This window comes from Haliotis rufescens, unplaced genomic scaffold, assembly GCF_023055435.1.
Source record: "Haliotis rufescens isolate VD_foot unplaced genomic scaffold, xgHalRufe1.0.p SCAF_72, whole genome shotgun sequence".
Classification (NCBI taxonomy): domain Eukaryota; kingdom Metazoa; phylum Mollusca; class Gastropoda; order Lepetellida; family Haliotidae; genus Haliotis; species Haliotis rufescens.
In genome coordinates this window covers 1006563-1022059 of record NW_025964364.1, presented here as the reverse complement: position 1 = coordinate 1022059, position 15497 = coordinate 1006563, and the positions used below count along the sequence as shown (strand labels likewise).

Genomic DNA, 15497 nt, shown 5'->3' with positions numbered 1-15497 from the left:
CAGGCGAGACACGTTCATGTGAGGCGCACATCCTTCTCACTGACACACGTAGGTGGTGGGAGACGAAAAGTCGATCAAAGTTCTATTGTCGTATGACACCAGAACAAACCTCGCTGCTTCTATGGTCGACCCATATCTACAGCGTGTCGATATTGGCGATGGTGACTTGCATTATGTCACGGTAATGTTTCATTGGTGTTGATATTGCTGTCCATAGTTGGGTGATGATGGCGGTGACGGTATTGATAGTGATGGCGGTGGAAACTCTTTTCTCTTTATCACATATCTATAGTGTCTCATAAATCAATCAAACAACATGTTAGCGAGGTAATCCCCACATTAACTGAATCAACACACATCATGCTGTATAATAAATAATCTCATATTTATTTGTCAGCCCCGCAAGTTTGCATTATGCTTCCACTGGTTTCTTGACACATACTGGAAGTCCCCCCTCTGAAGTCCCCCTCCCCTCTGAAGTCCCCCCCCCCCTCTGAAGTCCCCCCCCTCTGAAGTCCCCCCTCTGAAGTCCCCCCTCTGAAAGTCCCCCCTCTGAAGTCCCCTCTGAAGTCCCCCCTCTGAAGTCCCCTCTGAAGTCCCCCCCCTGAAGTCCCCCCTCTGAAAGTCCCCCCTATGAAGTCCCCTCTGAAGTCCCCCGTCTGAAGTCCCCTCTGAAGTCCCCCCCCCGAAGTCCCCCCTCTGAAAGTCCCCCCTCTGAAGTCCCCCCTCTGAAAGTCCCCCCTCTGAAGTCCCCTCTGAAGTCCCCTCCCCCCTGAAGTCCCCCTCTGAAAGTCCCCCCTCTGAAAATCCCCCCTCTGAAGTCTCCCCTCTGAAGTCCCCGCTCTGAAAGTCCCCACTCTGAAGTCTCCCCTCTGAAGTCCCCCCTCTGAAGTCCCCCTCTGAAAGTCTCCCTCTGAAAGTCTCCCCTCTGAAGTCCCCCCTCTGAAAGTCCCCTTCTGAAGTCCCCTCTGAAGTCCCCCCCCCCTGAAGTCCCCCCTCTGAAAGTCTCCCTCTGAAAGTCTCCCCTCTGAAGTCCCCCTCTGAAAGTCTCCCTCTGAAAGTCTCCCCTCTGAAGTCCCCCCTCTGAAAGTCCCCCTCTGAAGTCCCCTCTGAAGTCCCCCCCCCCCCCCCTGAAGTCCCCCTCTGAAAGTCCCCCTCTGAAGTCCCCTCTGAAGTCCCCCCTCTGAAGCCCCCTCTGAAGTCCCCCCCCCTGAAGTCCCCCCTCTGAAAGTCCCCCCTCTGAAGTCCCCCCTCTGAAAGTCCCCCCTGTGAAGTCCCCTCTGACGTCCCCTCCCCCCTGAAGTCCCCCCTCTGAAAGTCCCCCCTCTGAAGTCCCCCCTCTGAAAGTCCCCCCTCTGAAGTCCCCCCTCTGAAAGTCCCCCCTCTGAAGTCCCCTCTGAAAGTCCCCCTCTGAAGTCCCCTCTGAAGTCCCCCCCCCCGAAGTCCCCCCCTGAAGTCCCCCCCCTGAAGTCCCCCCTCTGAAGTCTCCCCTCTGAAGTCCCCCCTCTGAAAGTCCCCCCTCTGAAGTCTTCCCTCTGAAGTCCCCCTCTGAAGTCCCCCTCTGAAAGTCTCCCTCTGAAAGTCTCCCCTCTGAAGTCCCCCCCCCCTGAAGTCCCCCCTCTGAAAGTCTCCCCTCTGAAGTCCCCCCTCTGAAGTCCCCCTCTGAAAGTCTCCCTCTGAAAGTCTCCCCTCTGAAGTCCCCCCTCTGAAAGTCTCCCCTCTGAAGTCCCCCCCCCCCCTGAAGTCCCCCCTCTGAAAGTCTCCCCTCTGAAGTCCCCCCTCTGAAGTCCCCCCTCTGAAGTCCCCTCTGAAAGTCTCCCCTCTGAAGTCCCCCCCCCCCCCCTCCCTGAAGTCCCCTCCTCTCTGAAGTCCCCCTCCTCTATGAAGTCCCCCTCCCCTCTGAAGTTCCCCCTCTGAAAGGTGAACAAGACCTGCCTGACATGTCGCGTGTGTAGCGGCCATACAATTCCACATTCCTGCGATGGGATTCGAACCACGAACCTTTTCGTAAATATCTGCAAACTGCCGACCTACCACATGAAGCGCCTTGTCTGTAAAGAACTGTAAGAGACCCACGTACCAGACCAGGAAAAGCCTTATGGGCGGCATGTGGTTCAGTTCAACTTCGACCCCGGCGGTCTTGGCTCAAGTCCCGACATTACTAGGTGCATCATCAACGGTAACACTGGTCAAGAGCCCCTCTCCACAAAAAAGTTTACATCTTCGCGAGGCAAGGGAGTTAACTGACTGTAAGTGTCCAGTTTCCACCCTTGCCGAACTAGGCTAGAATTCCAGGGCTCGATCGTAGCGCCACCAGTGGCTATTACGAGTTATGTCCCTACTATGTCCCTCCTATTGACCAATCAGATTCCACCTCTCATATGACTTGTATTTGCTTCAAATATAATGGCGTCGCCCAGTGAAGACGATCAAGATCTATATTGTAATACAACGGGTCTTAGTTCGCGGAGTGCAACAGATCACGTCAGCACCTTGTTTAAAAACAGGACAAGATTTGGAAAATATCTGTTGACGCTAAGTTGTCGGAATAGATGTTTTGCAAAACCTGCAATCGACCGAAATCTGCACGTCAGTTTACGAATCGGATGTCAATTTCGTCACTCGATTTTGATTACACTATGTACAGACTCGTTAGTCCAGCCAAAATATAACTTCATAATTCAAGTTCGGCAAAAGTTGAAAGTGGACTTATATACTCAGTTAACTCCCTTGTCTCGTTAAGATATACGTTTGGCGTAAGTCAGTATTAAAAAATGGCAATCACGTGTCTGCATACCAAGCACATGATTGGTCAGTTCGAATCAGTCCTGTATTCAGCTTTACATTACCGTTTAACCATCTCTCGACCACTTCAGCGTTACAGCGAGTCTGGATAACGCGGGTCGGTTGAACGTTAGACATCAGTATCTGCATCACCATTGATGCCAACACCTTAACTTCAGCTCGTCGACGGGGCGGTTTGGTAGCCTAGTGGTTAAAGCGTTCGACCCGGGTTCGATTCGACATGGGTACAATGTGTGAAGCCCATTTCTGGTGTCCCCCGACGTGATATTGATGGAATATGGCTAAAAGCGTCGTAAAACCATACTCACTCACTCATCTCGTCGACATGATGTGCCTACAGTTCTGCGCGATCTATCCGCCGGGCGTCCAGGCTAGCAAATAGACCTAGGTCCGCAACAACTTCTGCTTGTCTTAAGAGACGACGAAATGGATCGGGCGGTCAGGCTCACAGACTTGGTTGAATGCATGTCATCGTTTCCCAATTGCATGGATTGAAGCTCGTGATGTCAGTCACCCGTGAAGACCCGGGTTAGAATTGGTCTTCAGCAAACCATGCTCGTCGTAAGAGGCGACTAACGGGATCGGGTAGTCAGGCTCGCTAACTTTGTCGATGCGCGTCAACGTGTCCAAATTCTCTGTATCGATGCTCGTGATGTCAATCACTGGATTGTCTAGTCCAGACTAGATTATTTACAGACCACCATCATATAGCTGGAATATTGCTGGGTGCGGTCTAAACAACAAACGTGATGTCAGTCACTGGATTGTCTGGTCCAGACTCGATTCTTTAGAACGATAGCTGGAATATTGCCGAGTGTGGCGTTAAACGAGAAGCCAACAAACAAACAGTTCACGGATACATGTTAGCATCAGTCTTATTTGGACCAGTGACGCCAGGAGCACGTGCTGTGTTTATTCCTTGTTTACACTGCCTGGAGTCAGGCGGTAACGGGCCAGCGTTTATTCAGATAATATTGTTTTAGCGTAATGAGTTTATTAGATAGTCATTTACACTGGGTCCTATTACAGTCAGTTTGCGAACTCACATTTTCAAAAACAAGATCGCATGGTGATGGTGATGGTAGTAATTATCTTGTCATAATCAACCGTTTCTGAAAACAACAGCACGTGCGGCATCGTCGTTTGCCATATCATGATTATCGCCAATACCGCCGTCGCAAACAACAATTATCGCCGGCATAGGCATCTTCATCCTCAGCAACCTCATCGTCATCACTTCCTGTGGTTTCACGTGCTTACAGACGGACTCCCTCAACACGCTTGACCTTGGCCCCACAGAATTCTACTTGACGAGTACCAGGCGTTGTGCGTCTACTGAACAGTTTTCTAGAAACAATGTTACTTGGAAGAGCTTCTTTCTACGAAAGCCTTATGTTGCAATAATTTGTATATCGACATTTCTCGGTATTTCAATTACTGGTATTTGTTGATTTTTTCGATATTTAACAGTTTACTTCTGTGACCAGTGACAGTTTACTCCTGTGACCGAATGACAGTTTACTTCTATGGTAAGTAGTGTAGTGGCGCGTTCCATTCATCCATGTAAACCTGACGGTTCGGGGTACATAGGCTCACACAGAGGGTACATCACACCTGACGGCTCGGGGTACATAGACTCACACACAGGGTACATCACACCTGACGGCTCGGGGTACATAGACTCACACACAGGGTACATCACACCTGACGGCTCGGGGTACATAGGCTCACACACAGGGTACATCACAACTGACGGCTCGGGGTACTTAGACTCACACACAGGGTACATCACACCTGACGGCTCGGGGTACATAGGCTCACACACAGGGTACATCACACCTGACGGCTCGGGGTACATAGACTCACACACAGGGTACGTCACACCTGACGGCTCGGGGTACATAGGCTCACACACAGGGTACGTCACACCTGACGGCTCGGGGTACATAGGCTCACACACAGGGTACGTCACACCTGACGGCTCGGGGTTCATAGGCTCACACACAGGGTACGTCACACCTGACGGCTCGGGGTACATAGGCTCACGCACAGGATACATCACACCAGACGGCTCGGGGTACATAGGCCCCCACACAGGGTACATCACACCTGACGGCTCGGGGTACATAGGCTCACACACAGGGTACGTCACAAATGACGGCTCGGGGTTCATAGGCTCACACACAGGGTACGTCACACCTGACGGCTCGGGGTACATAGGCTCACACACAGGGTACGTCACACCTGACGGCTCGGGGTTCATAGGCTCACACACAGGGTACGTCACACCTGACGGCTCGGGGTACATAGGCTCACACACAGGGTACATCACACCACTCGAGATCGGTTGACAACTTATAATGTATGGACTCCTATGCAACCTGCTCTATGGGCACAGGAGACGTACCTGTCGGGAAATATGGTGTGCCGGGTGTCGAACGTTTACTGTCACATCTCTGTTTGAAACCATGCTCAGGTTGGTGATGTAATATCTTTAGAAAATGGTGGTTATGAAAGTTTTCGAATACAATAATATGTATCCTCTATACTTAAGCACCCAACACATTCTCTTCAGTTATCAGATTTAAGGTTATACCTCTTACTTGGAAATCTGTTCCGTGAAGATTCCGGGTTAGAGCAGGTCTCAATACAGCAACCCAACTGATTTACCATCTGAACTAGAAATAAAGGAGACTAGTGAGACCGCCTCATCCGTTTCATATTGTTGTAAGAGGCGACTTACGGGATAGAGTGGTCAGGCTCGCTGACTTGGTTGATGCATATCATCGTATCTAAATTGGTGATCGATGCGCATGATGTCAATCACTGGATTGTCTGGTCCAGACTCGATTATTAACAGCCCGCCGTCATAAAGCAGAAATATTGCTGAGGGGGGTGTTAAACAAACAATGAAAACTTGGAAATCTACTTGAGGTGCCACGTGACTACCAATGTTCTAAACGTCCCAATGGCCAGGATGGCGAGGTACAAAACAACCTACGACTGTCTTCAGCCTGTGTTGAGGTTTGGGGGCTATGTCGCCTGACTGCTTTGTTCAAGGGCGCCCGGCAGTTCATGATCCAAGGATTGACAAAATCTGCAGTACGGAGATGTCCCCGAAACTAAAACTTGTCTCACCACAGGGAGATCCCGGGTCTCAAATATACCCCGTACTTGTGGCCTGAGCCGAGTGGGGTGGTGATCGGGTGTCAGACATACCCCGTACTTGTGGCCTGAGCCGAGTGGGGTGGTGATCGGGTGTCAGACATACCCCATACTTGTGGCCTGAGCCGAGTGGGGGGGTGATCAGGTGTCCGTCATACCCGGTACTTGTGGTTGGAGCCGAGTAGGGTGGTGATCGGGTGTCAGACATACCCCATACTTGTGGCCTGAGCCGAGTGGGGTGGTGATCGGGTGTCAGACATACCCCATACTTGTGGCCTGAGCCGAGTAGGTTGGTGATCGGGTGTCAGACATACCCCATACTTGTGGCCTGAGCCGAGTAGGTTGGTGATCGGGTGTCAGACATATCCCATACTTGTGGCCTGAGCCGAGTAGGTTGGTGATCGGGTGTCAGACATACCCCATACTTGTGGCCTGAGCCGAGTGGGGTGGTGATCGGGTGTCAGACATACCCCATACTTGTGGTTGGAGCCGAGTGGGGTGGTGATCGGGTGTCAGACATACCCCGTACTTGTGGTTGGAGCCGAGTGGGGTGGTGATCGACGCCGGTACATCCCATTCTTGTGGTTCGACCCGACTAGGATGGTGATCGGGTTGCTGTGTGATTGTCTGTCATCCTGTCCCGATGGCGTGGTCATCCTCATGCTTGTAGTCACTGGATCATCTGGTCCAGATTCGACCTGTGCAGGCCGCGGTGATGTAGCCGCGATGTTGTTCACTCACTTACTCACCAAAAACTCTCCTATTTCTGCAAGTTGTCTTCAGGAGTGTGTGGTGTGGGTGGGGTATATTGTGCCACTTTGAACAACATTTCAGTTACATCACGTGATGTCAGGTCAAGGGTATACCGTTTGTTTGACACTTAGTGAAACCCACGAACACGGGTATGGTGGAGACAGTGTTCAACTTAAAACACGGAGGGGGACGATCTGGTGACAGGGCAGAGGCCTTGTCTAGTTCAAATACTGAGTGATTGTGTGAGCTTGAATTAACGCTGCTTTGAACAATAGTGAGGGACATCACCGCGCGCCAGCTCCCTATGAGAGAGTACAATGAAGCTCTGGGTTTGATGCCACCTACCAGCACGGGTATGGTGCAAACAAATCATGAAACCTATTCAGAGCGAATCGGGATTCGAACCCAAATCATAGGTTTCTGACACGCCCAAGTGAGGTCGCCATTATGTACAGCGAATTGCGGTGCCTGCGACGACTGGGCCCTCCATGCCCCACTACCACGACGTGCCAGCAACGAACACTGGGCTAACTTATACCGCGTGCAACTAAAAACAGAGGGGCCTTTGATATCAGGACTTAGAACAAATCTAAATCAAATAATGTCGAGTACTGTGATATCTGACGGCCTGAAATGTTTGTATGTGCAAACACAAGAGTTTGCAACAACCTAACACGGTGTGGCCGTACGATAATATCCTGTAGGATATTTACGACAATAGCTATGTTTAGTCTGGTGTTCAGTCTGGTGTTTGGCCCTCCGTAATGTAGAGTATAGACCCTCAGCACTTGAGCAGCTCTCCACGGTGGCTGTGGAACACGCCCTACTTGGCACCTCAGACTCGAGTGTCGTGTAAAACACGTCTCGTCAGCTCTCAGCACCTGTGGCCATGTTAGCAAAGACGTGTGTCTACATGGGCCATGTGGAGAATATATCAGTATATCGGTATATAGGTATATAGGTATATAGGCATATAGGTATATAGGTATATGAGTATATACGTATATCGGTATATAGGTATATCGTTATATAGGTACATCAGTATATGAGTATAAACGTATATCGGTATACAGGTATATCGGTTTATCGGTAGATACAATATAGGTATATATGTATATCGATATATGAGTATATCGGTATATCGGTATATAGGTATATAGGCATATAGGTATATAGGTATATGAGTATATACGTATATCGGTATATAGGTATATCGATATATAGGTACATCAGTATATGAGTATAAACGTATATCGGTATACAGGTATATCGGTTTATCGGTGGATACAATATAGGTATATATGTATATCGATATATGAGTATATCGGTATATAGGTATATAGGCATATAGGTATATAGGTATATAGGTATATGAGTATATACGTATATCGGTATATAGGTATATCGATATATAGGTACATCAGTATATGAGTATAAACGTATATCGGTATACAGGTATATCGGTTTATCGGTGGATACAATATAGGTATATATGTATATCGATATTTGAGTATATCGATATATAGGTATATGAGTATATCGGTATATAGGTATATGAGTATAAACGTATATCGGTATACAGGTATATCGGTATATTGGTATATAGAATATAGGTATTTAGGTATATAGGTATATAGGTATATCGATATATAGGTATGTGAGTATATCGGTATATAGGTATATAGGTATAGGTATATCGAATTATAGGGATGTGCATATATAGGTATATAGGTATATCGATATATAAGTATATGAGTATATACCTATATCGGTATATCCGTATATCAGGATATCGTTATTTCGGTATATCCGTACGAAAAACAGTTTCCCCATTTAACGCTCGGTCATCGGTATCCAATCGAGGAGACAAACTAGAAATACGTGTCCCTATTTTGTTATCGCCATAAGTCTTGTCTGTTGGGGTCACGTGTTACATCAGGCGGTGTAATTAGAGGTGTCAGGATCAGGTGGTGGTGGGTTCGAATCCCAGTGTCGCCCGGATGATGATACTTGGTTTGTCTGCACCATACCTTTGTCCGTGGGTTTCATCACAGTAAACGTCAGGGCATGTTTCACTGTCGGCTTTCCTACCACATCATGCGGCGTGATTAAGGCTTGTTCAAAGTGGCGATAAATCACCATCTCACTCACTTACTCATTAGAGACTTTGTTTCGTGATTGTTATTTAAGAATATACTTTAATATCTTTTGCGTTTATAACCGGTTGCAGGAGAATACGTTGACCTATTTTCATCGTGAACAGTCTACAATGAACGTTTACACATCACTTCACGTCTCAGAACCATTGAAAGCTCTCATTGCCGATCACTATTGATGGATACACCCAGCTATAAAGAAATTAACGAATGATTTGTGTTGTTTACAATGGAACTGAACAACAAACACAAGTACGCGTCAGTCTCATGAAGCTCATTTGAAAACGTTATAAACTATCAGGTACAATAGCAAAATAGTTGGCCGTCAAGTGTCACTGAGTGCTATATTTATATCGTTCCTGGTTCTTGGACTGATATCAGTTGTGTGCTTGGTGGAGGAGACGATCACTGCCATCGACAGGTAACACTCGCCGCTCCTCTCGGCTGAAGAGCTCTCATAGTAGATAGGTACTCGAAGCTCTCGTAAAAGTACCACTTGTTCGTCCTGTTGAACTGAGTTGGATAATACAGTTATTTGGATAAGCTACAACGGCTCTAAAAGTTCAAATCAAATGTGGTTTCAGTTTTGTTTTTGTTTGTTTGTTGTTTAAAGCCACACTCGGCAATATTCCAGCTATATATCATCAAGTCTGGACCAGGCAATCCAGTGGTTGATATCATGAGCATCGAATCACGCAATTGGGAAACGATGACATGCATCAACCAAGTCAGCGAGCCTGATAAACAAACTTCGTTCTTGTAGAACCCCTTATCAACTTGATAGTCTGATAATATTCCTCGACACAGCCCGACACATGTAGACTTGCTTTAACCATCACTGAGCAGCGTACAAATATAATACTCCCCGACACAGCCCGACACATGTAGACTTGCTTTAACCATCACTGAGCAGCTTACAAATATGATACTCCTCGACACAGCCCGACACATGTAGACTTGCTTTAACCATCACTGAGCAGCTTACAAATATGATACTCCTCGACACAGCCCGACACATGTAGACTTGCTTTAACCATCACTGAGCAGCTTACAAATATGATACTCCTCGACACAGCCCGACACATGTAGACTTGCTTAAACCATCACTGAGCAGCTTACAAATATGATACTCCTCGACACAGCCCGACACATGTAGACTTGCTTTAACCATCACTGAGCAGCTTACAAATATAATACTCCTCGACACAGCCCGACTCATGTAGACTTGCTTTAAACATCACTGAGCAGCTTACAAATATAATACTCCTCGACACAGCCCGACACATGAAGACTTGCTTTAACCATCACTGAGCAGCTTACAAATATAATACTCCTCGACACAGCCCGACATATTGTTTTACATAAGTTACATAACGTATGTGTTCTACATGGCGTATATGTTTACATGACATATGTGTTCTACATGACGTATATGTCTACATGACGTATGTGTTCTACATGACGTGTATGTCTACATGACGTATGTGTTCTACATGACGTATATGTCTACATGACGTATGTGTTCTACATGACGTGTGTGTTCTACATGACGTGTATGTCTACATGACGTATGTGTTCTACATGACGTATATGTCTACATGACGTATGTGTTCTACATGACGTATATGTCTACATGACGTATGTGTTCTACATGACGTACATTTACATGACGTCTTGCAGGCTTATACACCCTTATCATGCAGGCTTACACACCCTTATCATACAGGCTTATACACACTTATCATGTAGACTTATACACCCTTATCATGCAGGCTTATACACATCATCATGCAGGCTTATACACACTTATGTAGGCTTATACACCCTTATCGTGCAGGCTTATACAGCCTTATCAAGCAGGCTTATACACCCTTATCATGTAGGCTTATACACCCTTACCATGTAGGCTTATACACCCTTATCATGCAGGCTTATACAGCCTTATCAAGCAGGCTTTATACACCCTTATCATGTAGGCTTATACAGCCTTATCTTGCATGCTCGGCGCTGGGAGAATGGAGTGAGCAGGGAGCCTGGTGCACATACTTCTGTTATAGACTCCCTGGTCTGATGTTTGCACCCTTTATCACAGAAGGAACAAAGAAACAAAATGTACATAGAACTTTGCTCTTCAGAGTAACACTGCACTCTCCCTCGTCAATGTGCTGCAGGGAGGAGTCTGGAACAGCTTATAGATGACAAACCAGTCCGGGGGTGGGTATGGCTACATGTATACATGCTGCAGGGAGGAGTCTGGAACAGCTTATAGATGACAAACCAGTCCGGGGGAGGGTATGGCTACAGATCTGGAACATCTGGCGATAATCGCTAAAAACTCACAGATAGATACGTAAACGTGTGTATAAACGAGCGAGATATCAAAACTACGGGTGAAATTGAGAGCGTCGGGGCAAATCTTCATTTACATCTTACAGTTAATTTCCGCCTTTTCAGTCAACATTGTAATTGAGTTGGTTTCGGTGGCCATGCTTGAGGCGCCGCAATTCATCTATTGCTTTTCTTGTGTTAAATAATTTGAAATTTATTTAATATGGAAATAAATGAAAACTGATTATTCACTTATTATCAAATAATTGCTCTCTTAATATTAAGGGCAGGTGTTGGAAGTTTACAACGGCCCCACACAATAACATGAAATGGTGTCCTCCCATTAGTTAGACGTCCCAATAGTTAGACAGCTTATAACAACACTTTAAACGGTTGAGTGCACACTAATCCTTATGCTTGTTACCTCAGACTTTAAAATGGAATAGTCCAGATAAGATCTGACAAACAAAGCAAAGCAGCTTTAAATAGATACTTTAATAATATACTTAACATTTAACGACACTTTACATTTGATAAATTTAATACAGTTTGTAACAACACTTTGTGCAAGTTTTTGGTAATGTACACTTTACAATTAATAACTTTTACAGTTTATTTATCCCAGACGAAATATTGATAATGATTTCATTAACTTGAAATGTTTAAGAGCAAAACAAGTTATGTGGGACCTAAAAAAAAAGTAAATTCTAACCAAGTCAAAAATACGGGATGATATTTGATGGCATCGCTGGCATGTTGGCTTCATCTACTTGAGTGACTTGCTCCTCGTACAATGCCTGCATCTGTGTGGTTACTTCTCGCGCTCTTTTACGAAGATTGCTGACAAAGTTCACTCTGGTTTCATCTTCAGGCGGATGGTTATGTTCCGACTGATTGCAAAGAAAGTCACCGACAGTTGTACATTTCCCATTGCACGTCTTGACGACACATCTCCAATGTGTGTAGGTTTGCCTCTCGCGGTTTCTGTTGTAAATATATCCATCTAATATCAACTGCTCACTTCCACGCCGAGAGGTGAGGTACTCCACTTTCCTTAAACCAGCCAAATCGATACTGATAATGATACGTACCCCAAGATCATTTTTATTTGTTGGATGAGTAGATAATCTAAACTCAACTCCTTCAACTGATCATACAGTAAGACAATTAAGCTACTCCATAGTTTACATAGTTAATCTCATGCCTATTGAACCTGTGCTGAGAGTAAGGTAATTTAGGTTAATTAAACGAAATTATAACACATATACTCCCTAAACTGTGAGTCCCCTATCCCTACTCAGTACTTTAATCTAATTAGGACTGATCCATTACACCTGTAGGTATATTCCCTCTTTGCCTTATTACAAATGTCTAACAATTGGGACGTCTAACTAATGGGATATAACCCATGAAATATACACGCTCCGACTATATCTAGTTTCTGCCACAGATGATATGCGCTCATTTTGTATAATAAGCATTAATAATTATATAATGTAAGTGAGCCTTTGAATGCTTTGAATAAAGTCAGGCAAGACATTCTGAATATTCCTTCAGGATTTATACTTTTAACATAGCTAATATATTCTTCTACCTTACGAAACGTTCAAAACATAACTTTCTTGTATGTATATTTTTATGTTCTTTCGAATCAGATATAGGGAAAGGGGGTGGTCGGGTAGCCTAGTGCATGGTTAAAGCGTTCGCTCGTCACGCCGAAGACCCGGGTTCGAAACCCGACATGGGTACAATGTGTGAAGCCCATTTCTGGTGTCCCCCGCCGTGATATTGCTGGAATTTTGCTAAAAGCGGCTTAAAATCAAACTCACTCACTCACTATTATGGAAAGACAGTAGGGCTATGTGCGTGTTCTTTTTACAAGAGATTCTCATTTTTAATTTACGCATTTTTGTCCAGCCAAATAAAATAATTTATATAAAAATCAACTGATAAAAATAAGTTAAGGGCGCGTTATCAATTTATTCTTAATGTGCAAAAATCTCAACCCTCACACGACGAGAGAATGTATCATCTCGTTCAAATCTCGCGAGAACAGGCCAGCTGTTACCCGCTTCGATACAAAAACGAATGACAGCGAGGCATGACAGTCATTTGTCAAGCATTCGCGTTGTGTGGAGTACATGGAAAGCTGGCTGTCATTTATGCGGAGGAGCTAAACGGATAATTTACTGTTCAAAGGTTTGTTGTGTTTTCTTCGTTTTTTATTCAGTGGGCATTGACATATTCAGAGGTCTAGCAACTTGTCCTATCTCATGACTCAGACTGCCTCGGTGATTGAACAAGCAGAGCCACTTTGTCGTCTGTTCATTGCGACCCTAAGGGGCCGTTGATATCCCTGAAGACAGTTATAAGAGATCGGATCATTTATTAATCATTACTGGCGGCTACCGTACCTTCATAATTAATGGCCTATATCCAGAGTTTTAGCTATAGTGAACTGTCTCAATCACATAATTGGTTGTCACAGCTATCATTGTTCGATGTCGATCGCAGTGAACTGTGGAGTGATTTCAGAAATCTGTCAAGCCTAGGGCAATACTGCCTGCTTGGTCGTGTCGTGTTTGGAAATATTTCCTGCACAAACATTTTGTTTATCTAGATGTCATAGTGGATATGATAGTGTGGTGATAGACCTGACACAGTGCTTGTCCCGGCTTCTTCGACGGCCACACAGGTATGGCAATCGTTTGCCCAATTTCTTGTTACAGCCAAGACCTCCAGAGCTATGACAGATAATCAATCAGCTATTACTATATTTGATAAGCCATAAACTATTGTATTTGAAAGGCCCGCATTATGCTTTAGGGGCATTAGGACATTAAACATTGTTATCCTACAAAGTTCCACATATGGAAAAGATCTCTGAGACTTTATAACATGTCATGAATTAGGCCTACTGCTGTATAACTACTCGCTAGCGACCAGTTATCGCCGAGGACCAATTAACGCCAACTCCCCGTTATAGCACTCACGTGATCGCATCTCATTTTTCTTTTGCTCGTATTCATAAGAAGAAGGAAATATTTATTTGAAAAGATGACAATAATCATAATCACCTTGCTCAAATTCAACTTTAGAAAAGATGCATTGGCAGTGTCACATGACTAATTCACGCAAAACTATTAATCAAACAACACGATGATGCACTTTCAGTTGTGTCATTGCTTTCTATCTGTCTGTCATTTCTTCCCCAAAACATAATTCTGAAAGCTATTTGAGCTATATTTCCGAAAGTGCATAATCTGTATGTATTGCGAAATCCATAGTACATAGTGTTAAGGATAAGCATGTGTAGATCGAATTGGGGGAATATTGTCTTTTGTCAGTTTGCAGACAACAAATTGATAATAGCATTTCTTATTCATTTTGCTGAATTAAAAAAAATGAGTGCAATACCAGAGTTACTTAAAAATGTAATTTGTAAAGCGGTGCGCGTGGTCACATGGCTTGTGCTGTTAGGGCAATGGCGATAACTGGTACTGTAAGTAGACGAGAAAATTCTATTTTCGCTGTTTTATTCCCTACATAGCGTTATTGTAACAGAAATCAACTGAATCTTATTCCACGGACAGACATTTATAAGCGCATTTGCTCATAGTTTCACCAAAATAAAAGTTATTGGTACAGTCAAATTTGAACCGATAAACAAATGACATGAAAAAAAATGGCGATAACAGGTCTGTGACTGGTACATAACACAAACAAGGGCTGGGACAAGTCCAAATCTACTACCCGGGTACCCAACCCCCAATACCAAACCCTACCCGGGTATCCGTTGCAGGTCTCAAGAGATTGGTACAAAATGTCCTGTAGGGAATTGTTTCATCAGAGCCCTGGAGAAAGTATTCAGGTACACTATAAAATGATCTGGTCATGCATAACTGAAGTTGGCTGACGCTTTATCTTTTAAGTCAGAAGGAATGCGTGAATAGTCCGAAAGAAATGTGAACATTGGTGACCTGTACTAGCTGCAGTGTATTTACAGAGTTCTTGATAATTTTTGTCTTTAAACAATAGATCAAGTGAGCAACCACGGGTCCGGGTAGTCCCGTGGGAACCAAGGGCCTACTCAGTACCGATTCGAGTACCCAAGTTACCTGTCCCAGCCCTATCTCAAACACATGAGGCCTGTTACGGTGCAATTATTTTCTTAGCCAAATGATAAGGTAAGAATTGCCATGGCTTCGTAGGGAGTGTGACGGCTAGGTGGTAAGATGTTTTAAGTCAGAACCTAGGGTTTTTATAATTCCCGACTATTGGATCCACATT

At 45.0% G+C, this 15497-nt stretch overlaps 1 protein-coding gene across 1 annotated transcript; it reads right to left on the bottom strand.

Annotated features, from left to right (window-relative positions):
- Nucleotides 1-393: 393 nt before the first annotated feature.
- Nucleotides 394-1974, bottom strand: LOC125376737 (glycine-rich cell wall structural protein 1.8-like). The gene has a single exon (XM_048388487.1). It carries the CDS (start codon nt 1972-1974, stop codon nt 394-396), a length of 1581 nt encoding a protein of 526 aa, XP_048244444.1.
- Between the last annotated feature and the right edge of the window lie 13523 nt (nt 1975-15497).